At 42.3% G+C, this 15337-nt stretch overlaps 1 protein-coding gene across 4 annotated transcripts in view; it reads left to right on the plus strand.

The window, feature by feature from the left end:
* The window catches only part of ADGB (androglobin), a 244141-nt gene that overhangs the window by 98545 nt on the left and 130259 nt on the right, over positions 1-15337 (plus strand). For all 4 annotated transcript variants that reach the window (XR_012902706.1, XM_075924379.1, XM_075924378.1 and 1 more), the window contains one exon: positions 13134-13179. Coding sequence is in view for 3 of the 4 variants with exons in the window: in XM_075924379.1 (XP_075780494.1) it covers positions 13134-13179 (46 nt within the window). In the remaining variant the exon portion in view is untranslated. The remainder of the gene's footprint in view (positions 1-13133; positions 13180-15337) is intronic.

Consider the following 15337-nt stretch of genomic DNA (forward strand, 5'->3'; position numbering starts at 1 on the left):
CGGTGTCTACACTGGCATCCCTTCCGGAAAAGGGATGCTAATGTAGCACATTGCAATTGCAAATTCCGCAGGGGATTTAAATATCCCCCGCGGGATTTGCATTTACATGGCTGCTGCTTTTTTCCGGCTTGGGGAAAAGCCGGAGAAAAGCACCAGTCTAGACGTTATTCTCCGGAAAATAAAGCCTTTTCTGGAGGATTTCTTGAAAGTAGGAATAAGAAATCCTCCGGAAAAGGCTTTATTTTCCGGAGAATAACGTCTAGACTGGCGCTTTTCTCCGGCTTTTCCCCAAGCCGGAAAAAAGCGGCAGCCATGTAAATGCAAATCCCGCGGGGGATATTTAAATCCCCCGCGGAATTTGCAATTGTGATGTGCTACATTAGCATCCCTTTTCCGGAAGGGATGCCAGTGTAGACACAGCCATACAGAATGGAAAGCAACTGTCTAGGAAGGAGTACGGCAGAAAGGGATCTAGGGGTTATAGTGGACCACAAGCTAAATATGAGTCAACAGTGTGACACTGTTGCAAAAAAAGCAAACATGATTCTAGGATGCGTTAACAGTCATTCTTCCACTCTACTCTGTGCTGATTAGGCCTCAGTTGGAGTATTGTGTCCAGTTTTAGGCACCACATTTCAAACAAGACGTGGAGAAATTGGAAAAGGTCCAGAGAAGAGCAACAAGAATGATTAAAGGTCTAGCGAACATAACCTATGAAGGAAGACTGAAAGAATTGGGCCTGTTTAGTCTGGAAAAGAGAAGGTTGAGAGGGGACGTGATAGCAGTTTTCAGGTATCTAAAAGGGTGTTACAAGAAGGAGGGAGAAAACTTGTTCATCTTGGCCTCTGAAAATAGAACAAGAAGCAGTGGGCACAGCAAGGGAGGTTTAGGTTGGACATGAGAAAAAAGTTCCTAACTGTCAGGGTGGTTAAATACTGGAATAAATTGCCTAGGAAGGTTGTGGAATCTCCATCTCTGGAGATATTTGAGAGCAGGTTAGATAAATGTCTATCAGGGTTGGTCTAGACAATACTGGGTCCTGCCATAAGGGCAGGGGACTGGACTCGATGAGCTCTTGAGGTCCCTTCCAGTCCTAGTATTCTATGATTCTACCTATACTGACAGGAAAAGCATTCCCCTTCAGTGCAAGTGCTTCACTTCCCCAAGAGGTCGTAGCTATGTTGATGATAGAAACCTCCCCATTGACATAGTGTTGTCTACACTGGGTTTTAGGTTCATATAACTACATCACTCAGGAGTGCCACACCCCAGAGCCATGTAGTTACACTGACATACGTTGCTAGTGTAGACCAAGCCTTAGACACCATTTGTCCCTCCTCTCTCTAAAAGACAAAGCTAATTAGACTTAGTTGTGTGTTTTTGTTTCTGTCCGGTGGTTACTAAAACTGAAATCATTGATGAGCAGGTTTAGAGGCTACACCTTTGCCCTGATGTGGTAGTGTGGTGGTAGTGAGTGGTCAGCAGCCGTAGAGAGAGCAGCACCAGCAGTGAGTCAGTTGCAGAGGCAATAGCAGCAGTTCAGGCATTGCGTGGTGCCCCCACTCCATTTGCAGGGGTGGGAAGTGGCCCTATGTGAATGCACTTCAGAATGCTCACTAAGGATAACTAATAGTGGATGGGGTGCAATGAAGAGAAAGGGGAGTGGTGTGATAGAGACATTTGTCCATCTGACTTTCACACTGCAAGGTGTGAAATTAAGGCAAAGCGTACTGCCTAATGTACTATGGGGCAGGTGATTGCTTATGGCTCTGTGCTTTTGAATCAGAGCAGTTGTGTTTTCCCAAATGAACGCCAGGTTCCTTTTCTCTTTTACTAAAAGCTTTCTTTTCTTTTGGTGAACTCTGTGCTTGTGAGGGGGGAATTATTGCCACCTAGAGGTGCCAGGGGTGGAAGGGTGTGAATTATTGTTCTACCTCCTCCCTTTATCAGCCAGGAGTGAGAAGCATGCACAGAATCCAAGTACTTTTCCCTCGCTCCCTGATAGTCAGAGGAATGGGAAGAAAAGCAAGCCATGTCCTGGAACACATGGCTGGTGCCCCCTCTATTCTCCCAAAATGGCACCCTTGCTGGAATGAAGTTTAATTTACTGGATGAGACCTTATGTCGAAGCAAACGCCTCACTCAGTTTACGCGGCTAAACAGACAGTTTTATTGGCCAATAAAAGCAAAGTGAGCCAAATGTGGTCCCAGCAAAGTTGGGCCCAGTAAGGCTGCTTAATACAATCAATCCTAGTATTTTATACCCTTAACCAAACAAGTCTGACGTCAGGGCAAGAAATTAAAGAGAACTTCAAAGAGGAATTATTATTAGCATAGAAAGAAACAGGTTAAAAGGGAGTTCGAGCTTTAGCTCAAAATAGTTCATTAACACATTCCAACAGCACATCCCTCTGGTCTCTCCCCACCTCGGTGAAGGCCAGTTCACTCCCTCGTGCAGACACAAGAAACTGAAATGGCTTTTGTTATACAGAATGGCTTCTAGCTAAATATGAAATAGCTTCTACAATCTCCCCCCTTTTAGCCTTTTAAAGGCTAACCATTAAACCGTTTTACATCTCCATTTTTATCAAAGCCTTTATATACATTTTTTGTTCCTCTCTCTGCTTATCATATTTTAACATCATTACTTCCACATTCCCTTTAGTGAGGGTCTGTCCCTTGTTTTCTAGAATACAAGAAATACAGCATTTGATTAGCAAGAAACAAAAATAAGCACAAAAGAATATAGCCAATACTAAAACTACACCTTGCAAAATCCAAGTTCCCACATGTCCAAACCAGCCTTCTAACCAATCCCAGAGGGTCCAGTCTTTCCCCTGCCTTAAGCGTTCCACAGTTTTTTCAATTTTTGAGGCATTTTCCTTCACTTCTTTGCTGGTGTCAGTGATATACACACAGCATTCCTTTTTCACTAAGGCACAAACCCCACCCTTACTAGCTAGGACATAGTCTAGGGCCATTCGGTTTGGGCTATTTCCCCACCTTGGCTCTTGAACTATTATATGTTCAGCAGTACTTTTCAATTGGGGTCAAGACTAGGCAGATATACCCTGGGTTAGTAAACCTTTTTTTTCTTGCCGAGTTTCATTTGGCTTAGTTCACTAAACAGTGTGCCATATTTGAGTGTTGTTTAGTGGGACTGGAATCATTGGGATGCCTCCTTCTGAATGTACAGGACTGTGAGCACATATCTAGCAACCTGTGGAATTAAATTCTTGGGAAACTTGGTTCATTAAAAGCATAAACACATTTGAACCATATAGGTTATAACTACTAGGTATTAAAAACAAGATTAAGCATAAGCTCAACATGAATTGTTTGTTCAGCCTCATGCTGGCTGTTCTTCAAGACTTCGTAGATTGCTTCACCTATCGCTGGCAGGTCCTTTTGGGCCGCAGCTGGTACCTTGGCCTCGGTCTTTTAGGATCGTCTGCTTCAGGGCTTGGATTGCCGGTACCAAGCCTGCGCTGATCCTCATCTACTTCTGGACCTGGGTTTCTGGTACCAGGTCTGCGGTGATTCCCGTCTGCTTCTGGACCTGGGTCTCTGGTACCAGGTCTGCGGTGCTCCTTGTTGGGGACAACTTCTGTAGGGGCCAGGACGGGTTTGCAGTGGGATGCGTGAATCCAGGTGGGCAATCCTTCGCACTTTACAGCAGTATGGGTGGTCTGAAGGACTTGGTAGGGACCCTTCCACCTGGGTTCCAGGGCAGTCTTTCGCTGGTGAACTTTCACGCATACCCAGTCTCCTGGATGTAGTTTATGGCACGGCTCAGTCGGGGCCTCCTGGAAGGCGTCCTTAACCTGTGAATGATAAGATTGTACACACCTTATAAGTTCCTGACAATACTTGACTATGCTTCTTTTAACAAGTGTGGCATCAGCCAGGTCAATTTCTGGGCTGCTTAACAGTCTTATAGGTCAGCCACATGCAATCTCATGTGGACTGAGTCCAATTTTCTGATTAGGAGTGGCTCTCATGCTTATTAGGGCAATCGGGAGTGCTACTACCCATGTTAAACCAGAGTCCTTACATATTTTAACAAGTTTGTTCTTTAAAATCCCGTTACGTTTTTCTACTGCTCCTGCGCTCTCCGGGTGTCGCGGGCAGTGCAGTGCTTGTCTGATAGAGTAGTACTTTGTCAGTTTTTGAACAATTTGTCCAGTAAAGTGGGTACCTCTATCACTGGAGATCACCAGGGGTATTCCCCATGATGGGATGTAATGATTTAGAAGTTTCTTAGCTACTGTGATGGCATCCGCTTTCTTGCAGGGATAAGCTTCTACCCATCCCGAAAACAAACAAACAATAACCAGCACATATTCAAAGGATTGACATTTAGGCAATTGAATAAAGTCCATTTGTAAATTCATAAATGGTCCTAAAGGCGGAGGTCTGGTTGCCGGAACTGTTTTTATAGGTTTACCCATGTTGTGGGCTTGGCAGACAGTGCAAGCCAGACAGTAATCTTTGGCTGCTTGGGAGAATTTGAGAGCAAACCAATTTTGTTTTAAGGATTGCTACCATCCCCCCTTTGCCAACGTGCGACAATTCATGGAGCACGGAGGCAAGGTGAGGTAGTAAGACCACTGGGGCAACAATGTGGCCATCAGAGCTGCACCACAAGTGGTCTGGGTGCAAGGTGCACCCTGCCAGTTTCCACTCCTGCTTTTCCGATTTTGGGGCTTGGTCTTGCAGGAGGGCTAGTTCTGACAGAGATGGCAAAGGAGCTGGCGATGGTAGGAGAGAAGGGAAAAACAGCAGGTAGAGGAGCAGATTTTACTACATTCTAGACAGTACAAACTGCATAGCCTGCTACTAAAACTTTACTAAAATTATAAAAGCAAAAAAGCCATCTGTATAAAGCACGAAGTTAAGATTATTTAAGGGACTTAAATTATTCTTTTATTAAAACAACAATATTGTACACACAACAATGTTAAAAATACATATATTAAAATTAAGACACACACAAAACAAATCTGGACAGAACACAAACTTATTATGTCATGACACAGAACCATGGGTTTTTTTTTCCTTCGGTTAATTTTTAGATGATATTAGCGCTTCTTGATGATTTGAAAGACAAAGAAAACATTTCTACCCACATTGGGGTGGTGCATTATATTTTAGAACACTTTTTTTTCTTTACAGATTTTTGCTACTTTTTTATCAGCCTGCTGTTACCCAATGGTATGCTTTTATTTTGAACACTAGCTTCAGAGGGTTTGAGTAAATTACTTCATTGTTTAATTATTAAGTTATAGGTGGCATGCCTTAGTTTCCCTCTTGTACTGCAGACCAGGCTTTTTTTTTACTGCTACAGAAACTTTTAGAACAAGGTGCTTGCTAGTTACTATTCCAGCAAGCAAAAAGGTTTTTCTTTCCTGAAAAGAATTACATGCAATGTTACAGACTTACTTATGGGGGACAGTGCTCCCCCCCTTCCAGAACAGACAGGCAGTTTGCAGACACACAACCTTGGATCTGAAAGCAAGCCAAAGGTGCTATCAGCTCAGCCTTGAACAGAAACACTGTGAAGTTTCTGGGCTTGGATTTTTTTAAACAATAATTAGGTTCCTTGGAAGACACATTTAACCCTTAGGGTGCAGGTTTTACAAATTTACAATGTATAGATTCTATTTTTTTATGCGGTTAACCAATGAAGTTTCAGTAGAATTTCTTATTTTCTCTTTAATAGATTTAACAAAGTGTCTGTAGCCAAATGTTTAACTTGACTGTTTTATTGCTAAGATGATTAAAAGAGGCTGCAAGAAACAAGGAGTCATTTCTTAAAGCAGGTTTTTTTATTTTTTTCCCCTCCCCCTTAGGATTTGGAGGAACACTTTCCTTAAACTGTTAAACTTATTTTAAAGTTTGTGTTTTGCTTTGGATTGGGCAAGTTTGTTACAGGAGCCCGTGTTTTCAAAGGGAAGAGCTAATTCCTTTCAGTTATTTTTCATGTTTCCTCTCTACCTGTGTATGCGTTATAAAGAGGGATAGAGGGGTGATGTTGTGCCAGATTTTCCCCCCAAGCTTGGTTGATATGGGTGTGCCAACTGAGAATTTTATTTTCTTTTTTTTTTCCACTTCTTATGCATTATTTTGGCACAGAGGTGCTGCAGCAACTTTTAAGTTACCTATTTTACTGCAGGGTGGATTTTTGCTTTTCTGAGCTTTACTTTTATTCTTCAGGGCTTTAATTTTTCCTCTTTTCCAATTTGTTAAATGCTTACAGGTCCTTGGACCATTATGCACATACATGCAGTACACAGGGGTGCCTTTTGGCAGAGTGGGGGGGTGTTTAGACTAATCCCCACTTAAACTAACTTTACACACTCCAAAGAAAGAGTCTGCCGGGTCTAGAGTGTCAGACCTTAGCAGCTTATGAAATAAGGGGAGTCGTCACTCCCTCACATATCCGCTGAGTCTCGAGGTTCAGCTGCCCCCCCCCCCCCTTGTGTTCAGGGCTCCCTCGTGGGAGAGCCCTGGTGCAGCTGGGATCAGCTCAAGTCTCAGACCTATGCAGCGGCATTTATACTTTGCTCATTACATTTATACTTATTTTCCACACACAAACATTTTTTTTCTCCTTTTTTACATTTTTCCTACAGTTTCCACAATTAGATGCATCTTTCTTTACTGTCCAGTTCCCATGGGTTTCTATTAAGTGGCGCTGCCCTAAGACACCCGACACTTAATATCAGACTTCATTAGGATCCTATACCAGAAGGCACTTATCATAAAGGCACTGGAATTCCTGTAGACTGACCTACCCCCATTTTCTGCGCGCGCTTAATTCTGTAAGACACCGAACTAAAGTCCGCCTGCTTACACCATATTCTGCGAGTCACCGAATCAGGATCCGCCTGCTCGCTCTGCGAGTCACCGAATCAGAATCCGCCTGCTTGCTCTGCAAGTCACCGAAACAGGATTCGCCTGCTTGCTCTGCGAGTCACTGAATCAGGATCCGCCTGCTCGCTCTGCGAGTCACCGAATCAAGAATTCACCTGCTCGCACTGGTTCCCCCCCCTTTTTGTTGCGAGACACTGGACTCAAGGTCCACCTGGCTCGCAGGGGTTTCCGGCACCTGCCCCAGCCCGGCAGAACACCACGTCCTGGCGCCTGGAGACAGCCTGGCGGAATGGGGCACTATGGCCTGGGGTTAGCCTCAGAGGTCAGTACTACGCCCACAAATAACAGAGAGAGACAACAAAGCTTCCCCACAGTTTCGTGTGCCGAGAGAGAGTAATGGCACCACACCAGCTTTTAGCGTCCGAACACAGAGGGTCCAGCGCATGGCTGCCTCACTAGAGACACCGGTGTGCCCTTTTGGAACTGTGACACATAAGACAGGCCTAATAGACAAAGACAGACACAGACAGACAAAAATGTTAGCCGCTCCGCAAAACTGAATTCCGTAGCTCCCCTTACCCCGATGGCCGGCCGTCACTCCAAATCCCAAGCCCTCACTAGGGCTATGTCTAGACTGCAAGCCTCTTTCGAAAGAGAGTGTCTAGACTGCACGTTGAACTTTCGAAAAAGCGGCTTGCTTTTTCTAAAGAAAGCATCCAGTGAGTCTGGATGCTCTCTTTCGAAGAAGCCCTATTTACATTGAAGAACGCCTTCTTTCGAAAGAGGAACTTTCAAAAGAAGGCGTTCTTCCTCGTGAAATGAGGTTTACCGCCATCGAAAGAAAAGCCGCGTTCTTTCGATTTAATTTCGAAAGAACGCGGCTGCAGTCTAGACACGGGTGAGGTTTTTTCGAAAAAAGGCTACTTTTTTTGAAAAAACCCCTGAGTCTGGACACAGCCTAGGAGATTTCGTAACAGGTATCTCCTTACCTTCTATTGAGCGCTCTGAGAGGTATGGAAGTGGAGTGCCGGTCCATCCATATGGGCAAGTGGCGCGTTAGGAATCTCGGTGGAACCTCCAAATTGTCGAAGCAAACGCCTCACTCAGTTTACGCGGCTAAACAGACAGTTTTATTGGCCAATAAAAGCAAAGTGAGCCAAACGTGGTCCCAGCAAAGTTGGGCCCAGTAAGGCTGCTTAATACAATCAATCCTAGTATTTTATACCCTTAACCAAACAAGTCTGACGTCAGGGCAAGAAATCAAAGAGAACTTCAAAGAGGAATTATTATTAGCATAGAAAGAAACAGGTTAAAAGGAAGTTCGAGCTTCAGCTCAAAATAGTTCATTAACACATTCCAACAGCGCATCCCTCTGGTCTCTCCCCACCTCGGTGAAGGCCAGTTCACTCCCTCGTGCAGACACAAGAAACTGAAATGGCTTTTGTTATACAGAATGGCTTCTAGCTAAATATGAAATCGCTTCTACACTTAAGAAGATTCATTTTGTAAAAAAGAAGTCTGCATATTGAACCTGACCTCTGTTGCTGCTGAGTTCACCTTACATTACTAAGTTGCCTCTTCTTTTGGCTAGCGACCCCATTAGCTGTTCTGAAGAGAAAGCATCTCATTTGAAAGTAGGGTTGCCAGATGGTTTAACAAAAAATACCAAACCCCTCCTGCTCGCCCCCAAAAAACAGAAAAAAATCTGTTGAGGAAAAAAGGGGGGGGGGAGACCAAAGTTGTTGAGCCAAAAAAAAGTGCTGTGCACCCTTAAATGGTCCTCTGCTCCTCACTCCCCCGCCCCCGCCAGACGTGGCTGGGGAAAATTATTCCCACCCGGCTTCCGTCCAAAGGAAGCAGACGATAACGGACATTTCACATGACTGTCTATTTTCTGGTTTTTTTTTACCGGACGGGGGACCTGAATAACGGACAGTTGGGGGGAAAAAACAGACACCTGGCAACCCTATACAGTAGCCATTTGGGAGTGAGTTTGTAGCAACAACAACTTGGGCAGCAATGTTTGTCACACTCACAAGTTTCTCTGGGGTTTTCTCATAGATCAAGGGACCTGTGACCAAGTGTTTCATGAAGCCAAAAGGCTAGCTTGAGGTGACTGTTGCAGAGATGGAGAATATAAAGATCTTTAAGAAAAATCCAAATTCCTAACCCTAATTATATTTACTTTTTTTCCTTTTTTTCCCCCAAAGAAAAAGACTAGGAATATACTCATTTTTAAAAATGAAAACAGATTAGCTCTGACATTTCTAGGTCCCCAAGAGAATGATGGCGCCTGAGGGCTTTGTGTTTCACATAGTCTGGCTCTGGGAATACCTTGCAAAATATTTGCACTTGATATATGCTTCAGAATACATAAACATACTACTTATTCGGGCAATTGCAGATTTTTGTTGTTAAAGATTTTGTTGTTAAAGCACAAAATCTATAAGCAGCAATTAGTCATAATCAAGTCAGTGAAGACTTTATATATGCATATACATACATATCTGTAATCTCTGATCTAGGGTTTTATATAGTGCACGCACACTTATTGGAATTGATGCTATGAACTTTGTATTAGATTTTATAAAGACAAATTTTTGGGGCTTTATCTTTTCTTTCGGAGCTCTATTTTTTCCTTTTTTCATTTATTTTGGGGATATGAAATATAGGAGAAGGATTGGATAAAGAAGATATGGTATGTTACAACTTTTTAATTGTTTTACCTTGTGTGATTGGTTTTTTAAAATAACCATATTCTTTCCCCTTCTGATCCTCATCACCTCAAATACTGCTCCCTCAGATAAACACTCATGCAATGATCTTCAACATTAGCTGTCACAACTGTAGTAGAGAAAATTAGTAAAGTGAAATATTTGTCTGAATTTCACTTCAGAATTGTCTGGATTTTCTATAATTTATCAGGTGGTGAATACCATATATTTACAGCAACTATGGCTTTTTATCCTGTTGCTTATTCCCAATATCTATTTTTTAATAAGTTTTCATTCTTGCTGTCTGGCAGAAATGCTACAGGGAAATAACAATGTCAGAAAATAGAACTGATCCTTTTTCCTTGAGTGCTCAGTTTAAATTAATGTTGCAGTATATATGATTTGTGACTCCTCTTCAATATACCTTTTGATTTTACCAAAAAAATCACTAATGAATATTAAATTAGTTTATTTAAATAGATGTATTTTATATGTGGTTGCCATTCTCTGGGCATTCTCAGGAGAGAGAGCTTCATTAATCAATATTGCACATTATCAAAGGGCAGTTCCTCAGCTTGATGTCAATGGAGCTATGATAGTTCAAACCAGTGAAGTATTTTCCCCTATAGGTTGTTTATAGACTTGTTTTTCCATAAAACTCCTTTTGTTATATCTGTTGCAATGTTAAGTCAGAAGTTGTATCATATACAACTGTAATGGACTTCATTATGTCATTGTCTCTGCATCCCCCAATATGGGGCTTTGATTGAATGGACTAAACCTACAGTGATGCTGGGACAATTTTTTAGGGTGGGGTCCTGAACTGCATCCCCCTTTATTCTGTCTACATTCCTAAGTGCCCAAGGCTAGGACCACAGCTGTGGGCAGCAGTGCAGCCCCAGGCACAGGGATGGCAGTTAGCGGCTGGGACCCCAAGGCATGCAATAGAGCCCCCCAGGACTTTTGTGGAGCTGCTGGCAGCCAGGATCCAGGGCTAGTATTCAAGACTCTGGCAGCAGTGTGGCTGGGACCTGAGCTCAGGCTGGCAGGGCTCAAAATCTAAGGGTCCTGCAACCAGCACTTCTACTTCCTGCACCTATGCAGATGTGTGGCCATTGCAAAGCCCCATCTGGCACTTGCCTAATATGCCACAAAAACTGTGCTAAAGGCGTGCATCTATTTTACAAGCCTTAACAAGAGCAATGGCTTGGTGGTGTGCCTGTGCCAAAAATGATGCTTATATTGCCTGGCTGCAGAAGGTGTTTGCTTCTACTTTGGTACTCCAAGAATTTTCAAAAGCAGTTTGGCAGAAAGTGTGTATGTATACATACATGTCTGTTTGCATTTATATTTCATAAACACATAATAAATTGCCCATCCATGTGATAGGCAGTGTTCCCTCTATTTTCCCCTCTTAGTAGAATGAATTTTGTTATGTGCACTATGGGGCGGGTCTAAGAGAATCTGAGTGGGGGAGAAGGCTCAGGGCCTGGGGCAGAGGTATCTGAGGGCTCTGCCTAGAAGTCAGACCTGCTGCACTAGCTACTTCCTGCTGCAGCCCTGAGACCCTGCACAGGGCGTAATGGAAGCTGCACAGCTTAATGGGAACTTAGGTGATAGCTAACATACATCTCTGTCCCACCAGCGTTCTGCTATTAATTAATTTATGTGGGAGGCTCTAATTCCAAACCTCTGACCAGATTCAAACACTTGATGTTTTGAAAGAGGCAACCCAACAAACAAACTTTTTTTCTTACCCCTCAAATGTGGAATCTTCCAAAATTGCACTGCTCTGAAGTCCAAGACAAGCAATATTGAGGTTGAGGATAGTATTAGTTCTTAGTTTCAAATATCCCAAATCTCTCCATTACAAATGAATAAAGAACTCTTTTCTATCCCTGGAAGGCTGACCTTTTACGTAACAACATCATGATTTTTTTTAGAAAAGCCATTTTAATTGTAGGTGTTTCTAAAATATTTTAAAATAATTTCTGTCATCTGAAGAAGGGGGTTGTGCCCTCAAAAGCTCATGATACCATCTACATGTGGTGTTAGTCTTTAAGGTGCTACTAGACTATTTGTTGTTTTTTAAAGTTTTTCATGTTACAGACTAACTCAGCTACTCCTCTGAAGCTATTAAAATAATTGTTTTGCTGTGTGCAGAACTGCACATCTGGGAATCACAATAAAAAAGGGAGCCTAGCTTTATAGGTGAAGTTTCCTCCAACATATGGTGTATGCACAGAACACTTTAAATAGATAAGGTTGTGTATAATTTGTAATGATACTTATTTGAAATTACGAGTATAACTCACTGTTCTAAAAAACAGATGACAGTAAGGAGTCATATACATCTAGTTATGTATCCATACAATCTATATTTAGTAATAAGCAGGGCTCGACAATTAGGGCAATCTACTCACCCGTGGCGAGTAGATTTTACCCCAGCACGGTGCCGCAGCGCGATCAGCACATGTGTAGCGCACCAAACCGTGTGGCTGGCGAGCAGGGCTCGCCACCGCTTCTCAAGCCCTGGTAATAAGAATGTGTAATGTGACATATGAGAAAACACACAAAGAGGATTGGCATAGAAGTTTTATTGACATGGAGCTGGAAATAGCTTGGAAGTTTGTAATGTTGTTAGAAATAATTTTGATGAAAGTAAGATACCCGGGGAAAGTACAAATGAAGTGTCAAGTATATGGAAAATAGAGTTTATTTCATGGTTCCACAGCATATGCCTTGATTACAGAAATAAAATTATTTATTCCATAATTTGTGTATTTGTGAGTGTATATATACAACAGCCACATAGCATATTTTGCAACCTTTTTAGCCAAATAGCTTTATTTTTTCTTCTGTTTTATGTGGTTGTAGAATCAGCAACCTGTTTCTCTATACTGTATCTTCTGAACAAGACTTTCTTCCAATATTTGTTAAAGTATTTGTTAAAATTTTGGTAACAGTAAAGCTATAATGTAGACTGTCATATTTATTATTTTACAGCTTCACTATGGCATGGCTTGCATTTAATTTTTGGTTTCTACATTATGAAATATAGCCTTTTGACATTAATGAGCCTAAAGTCATACCCTCAATAATGTTTGTACTATTAACTGCTGGTATCAACGACAAAATCATTGCAGTTAGGGATACTATTAAGACTTTGTTATATTAGGAGCATTTGTTTTCCACATTTTGAGAAATATGCCTATCTGTGCTGGAACAGTTATAAAACTGTACATAAATAAATATTAAAAAGGCAAAGTTTAATCAGTAAGAATGAGATCTTAGCATTGCTACTGAGGTAAATCTCCCTTTGGACCAAGAAAGGGCTACATGTTTGAACTGTGTTGTGTGTACTTGATGTAATACACAGAAGTAACATACCTGCTAAATAGCCTAATTTTTCCATAAGTGATTGTCTAATTGTACATGAACAAATAGATGACAATCTATTTTTTATTTAATTTTAAATGTTCTTTTCAGCAATTTGTATGTAGCCAAGATTGTTATGACCAGATTTTATTTTTCCCCATATAGGAGACTTCCTTCATTCAACAGTATAACACAGAAGGCTTGACTAAAGGTAAATCCATTTGTTTGTGATTAAAATAGATCGTGTTCATTCTTTCATTAATTTCATATGACTTCAGGTTTCAATCTTTTACTGAAATTGAAAGCAAAAATGTTATTGACATCATTGAGAACAGGACATAGTGAGAGTTATGTTTTATACCTTAAGAGTGGATGTTATATACCTTGACTTTAGCAAGGCTTTTGATACGGTCTCCCACAATATTCTTGCCAGCAAGTTAAGGGAATGTGGGTTGGATAAATGGACGGTAAGATGGATAGAAAGATGGCTAGAAAGCCGGGCCCAGCGGGTAGTGATCAATGGCTCGATGTCAGGATGGCGGTCGGTTTCTAGAGGAGTGCCCCAAGGTTCGGTTCTAGGACCGGTTTTGTGCAATATCTTTATTAATGATCTGGATGAGGGGATGGATTGCACCCTCAGCAAGTTTGCGGATGGCACTAAGCTGGGGGGAGAGGTAGATACGCTTGAGGGCAGAGATAGGGTACAGAATGACTTAGACAAATTGGAGGATTGGGCCACAAGAAATCTGATGAGGTTCAACAAGGACAAGTGTAGAGTCCTGCACTTGGGACGGAAGAATCCCAAGCATAGTTACAAGCTGGGGACCAACCGGTTAAGTAGTAGTTCTGCAGAAAAGGACCTGAGGGTTACAGTGGATGAGAAGCTAGATATGAGTCAACAGTGTGCCCTTGTAGCCAAGAAGGCTAATGGCATATTAGGTTGCATTAAGAAGAGCATTGCCAGCAGATCCAGAGATGTCATTATTCCCCTTTATTCGGCTTTGGTGAGGCCACATCTGGAGTATTGTGTCCAGTTCTGGGCCCCCCACTACAAAAAGGATGTGGACGCATTGGAGAGGGTCCAGCGGAGGGCAACCAAAATGATTAGGGCGCTGGAGCATATGACTTGAGGAGAGGCTGAGGGAGTTGGGTCTGTTTAGTCTGCAGAAGAGAAGAGTGAGGGGGGATTTGATAGCAGCCTTCAACTTCCTGAAGGGAGGTTCCAAAGAGGATGGAGAGAGGCTGTTCTCAGTAGTGACAGATGGTAGAACAAGGAGCAATGGTCTCAAGTTGTGGTGGGAGAGGTCCAGGTTGGATATTAGGAAAAACTATTTCACTAGGAGGGTGGTGAAGCACTGGAATGGGTTACCTAGGGAAGTAGTGGAGTCTCCATCCCTAGAGGTGTTTAAGTCTCGGCTTGACAAAGCCCTGGCCGGGTTGATTTTGTTGGAATTGGTCCTGCCTAGAGTAGGGGGCTGGACTTGATGACCTTCTGAGGTCTCTTCCAGTTCTATGATTCTATGACATATTTTCACCTAAATGAAGAATTTTAATTAGATTTGTCCATTTGTTATACCCATTTTGATATTTCTTCACCTCTTTTTCTTTAGCAAACATTGTGGATGGGAAATAAAATTAGTTTGTTCGTATCTGAATTAAACTGTCTGGTTTACAGTAACTCACAGCAATAGTGCAGCACAGAAGCCTGTCTTCAGACTGGGTTAAATATCTCAGACAATATTTTATATAACTCTTATAGAGCAGGGAGTCGAAAATATAACCTGTGAGCACAACTTCTTTTTAAATAGCCTGTTAATGTCATTGTGAAAGATACCAATTTGGCATTCCTGGGATTAGTAAATTCCTCTATCTAGAAATCAATCGTGGTATAGGAAACAACACTATTAGCTTATTCAGGCTGCTCTTGCAACGTGTAAATTGACTCACTTCCTGTGATTTAGGTTAAGGTAAATACAGTACTATATTTTTGGTGCAGAATAAATACCATATAGAACAGAGGTAGGCACTAAAATGGCAGCGATTTGCCAGGGATAGCTCCTGGCAGGCAGCTGCTGCTATGTTTGCCTGTGCCTCCACAGGAGCCGGCAGTTGCTGCTTCCAGCGGCCGGCCGCAAATCACTGATCCTGGCTAATGGAAAATGGTGTGGATTGGTACACTACGTCCTTCAGCTTCCATTGGCCAGGAACAGTGATCTGTGGCCAACAGGAGCTGCAAATGCCTGTGGGGGCACATGTGGTCACCCACTACGGGCAAACTCTAGTGGATCAGATCCAGGCTGCAGGCCGATATTTGCCCACCTCTGATACAGAGTGTACATTACTCACTCTGTCATGCACTTTTACCTCTG

Source organism: Pelodiscus sinensis, chromosome 3, assembly GCF_049634645.1.
Source record: "Pelodiscus sinensis isolate JC-2024 chromosome 3, ASM4963464v1, whole genome shotgun sequence".
In the NCBI taxonomy this organism is placed as follows: Eukaryota; Metazoa; Chordata; order Testudines; family Trionychidae; genus Pelodiscus; species Pelodiscus sinensis.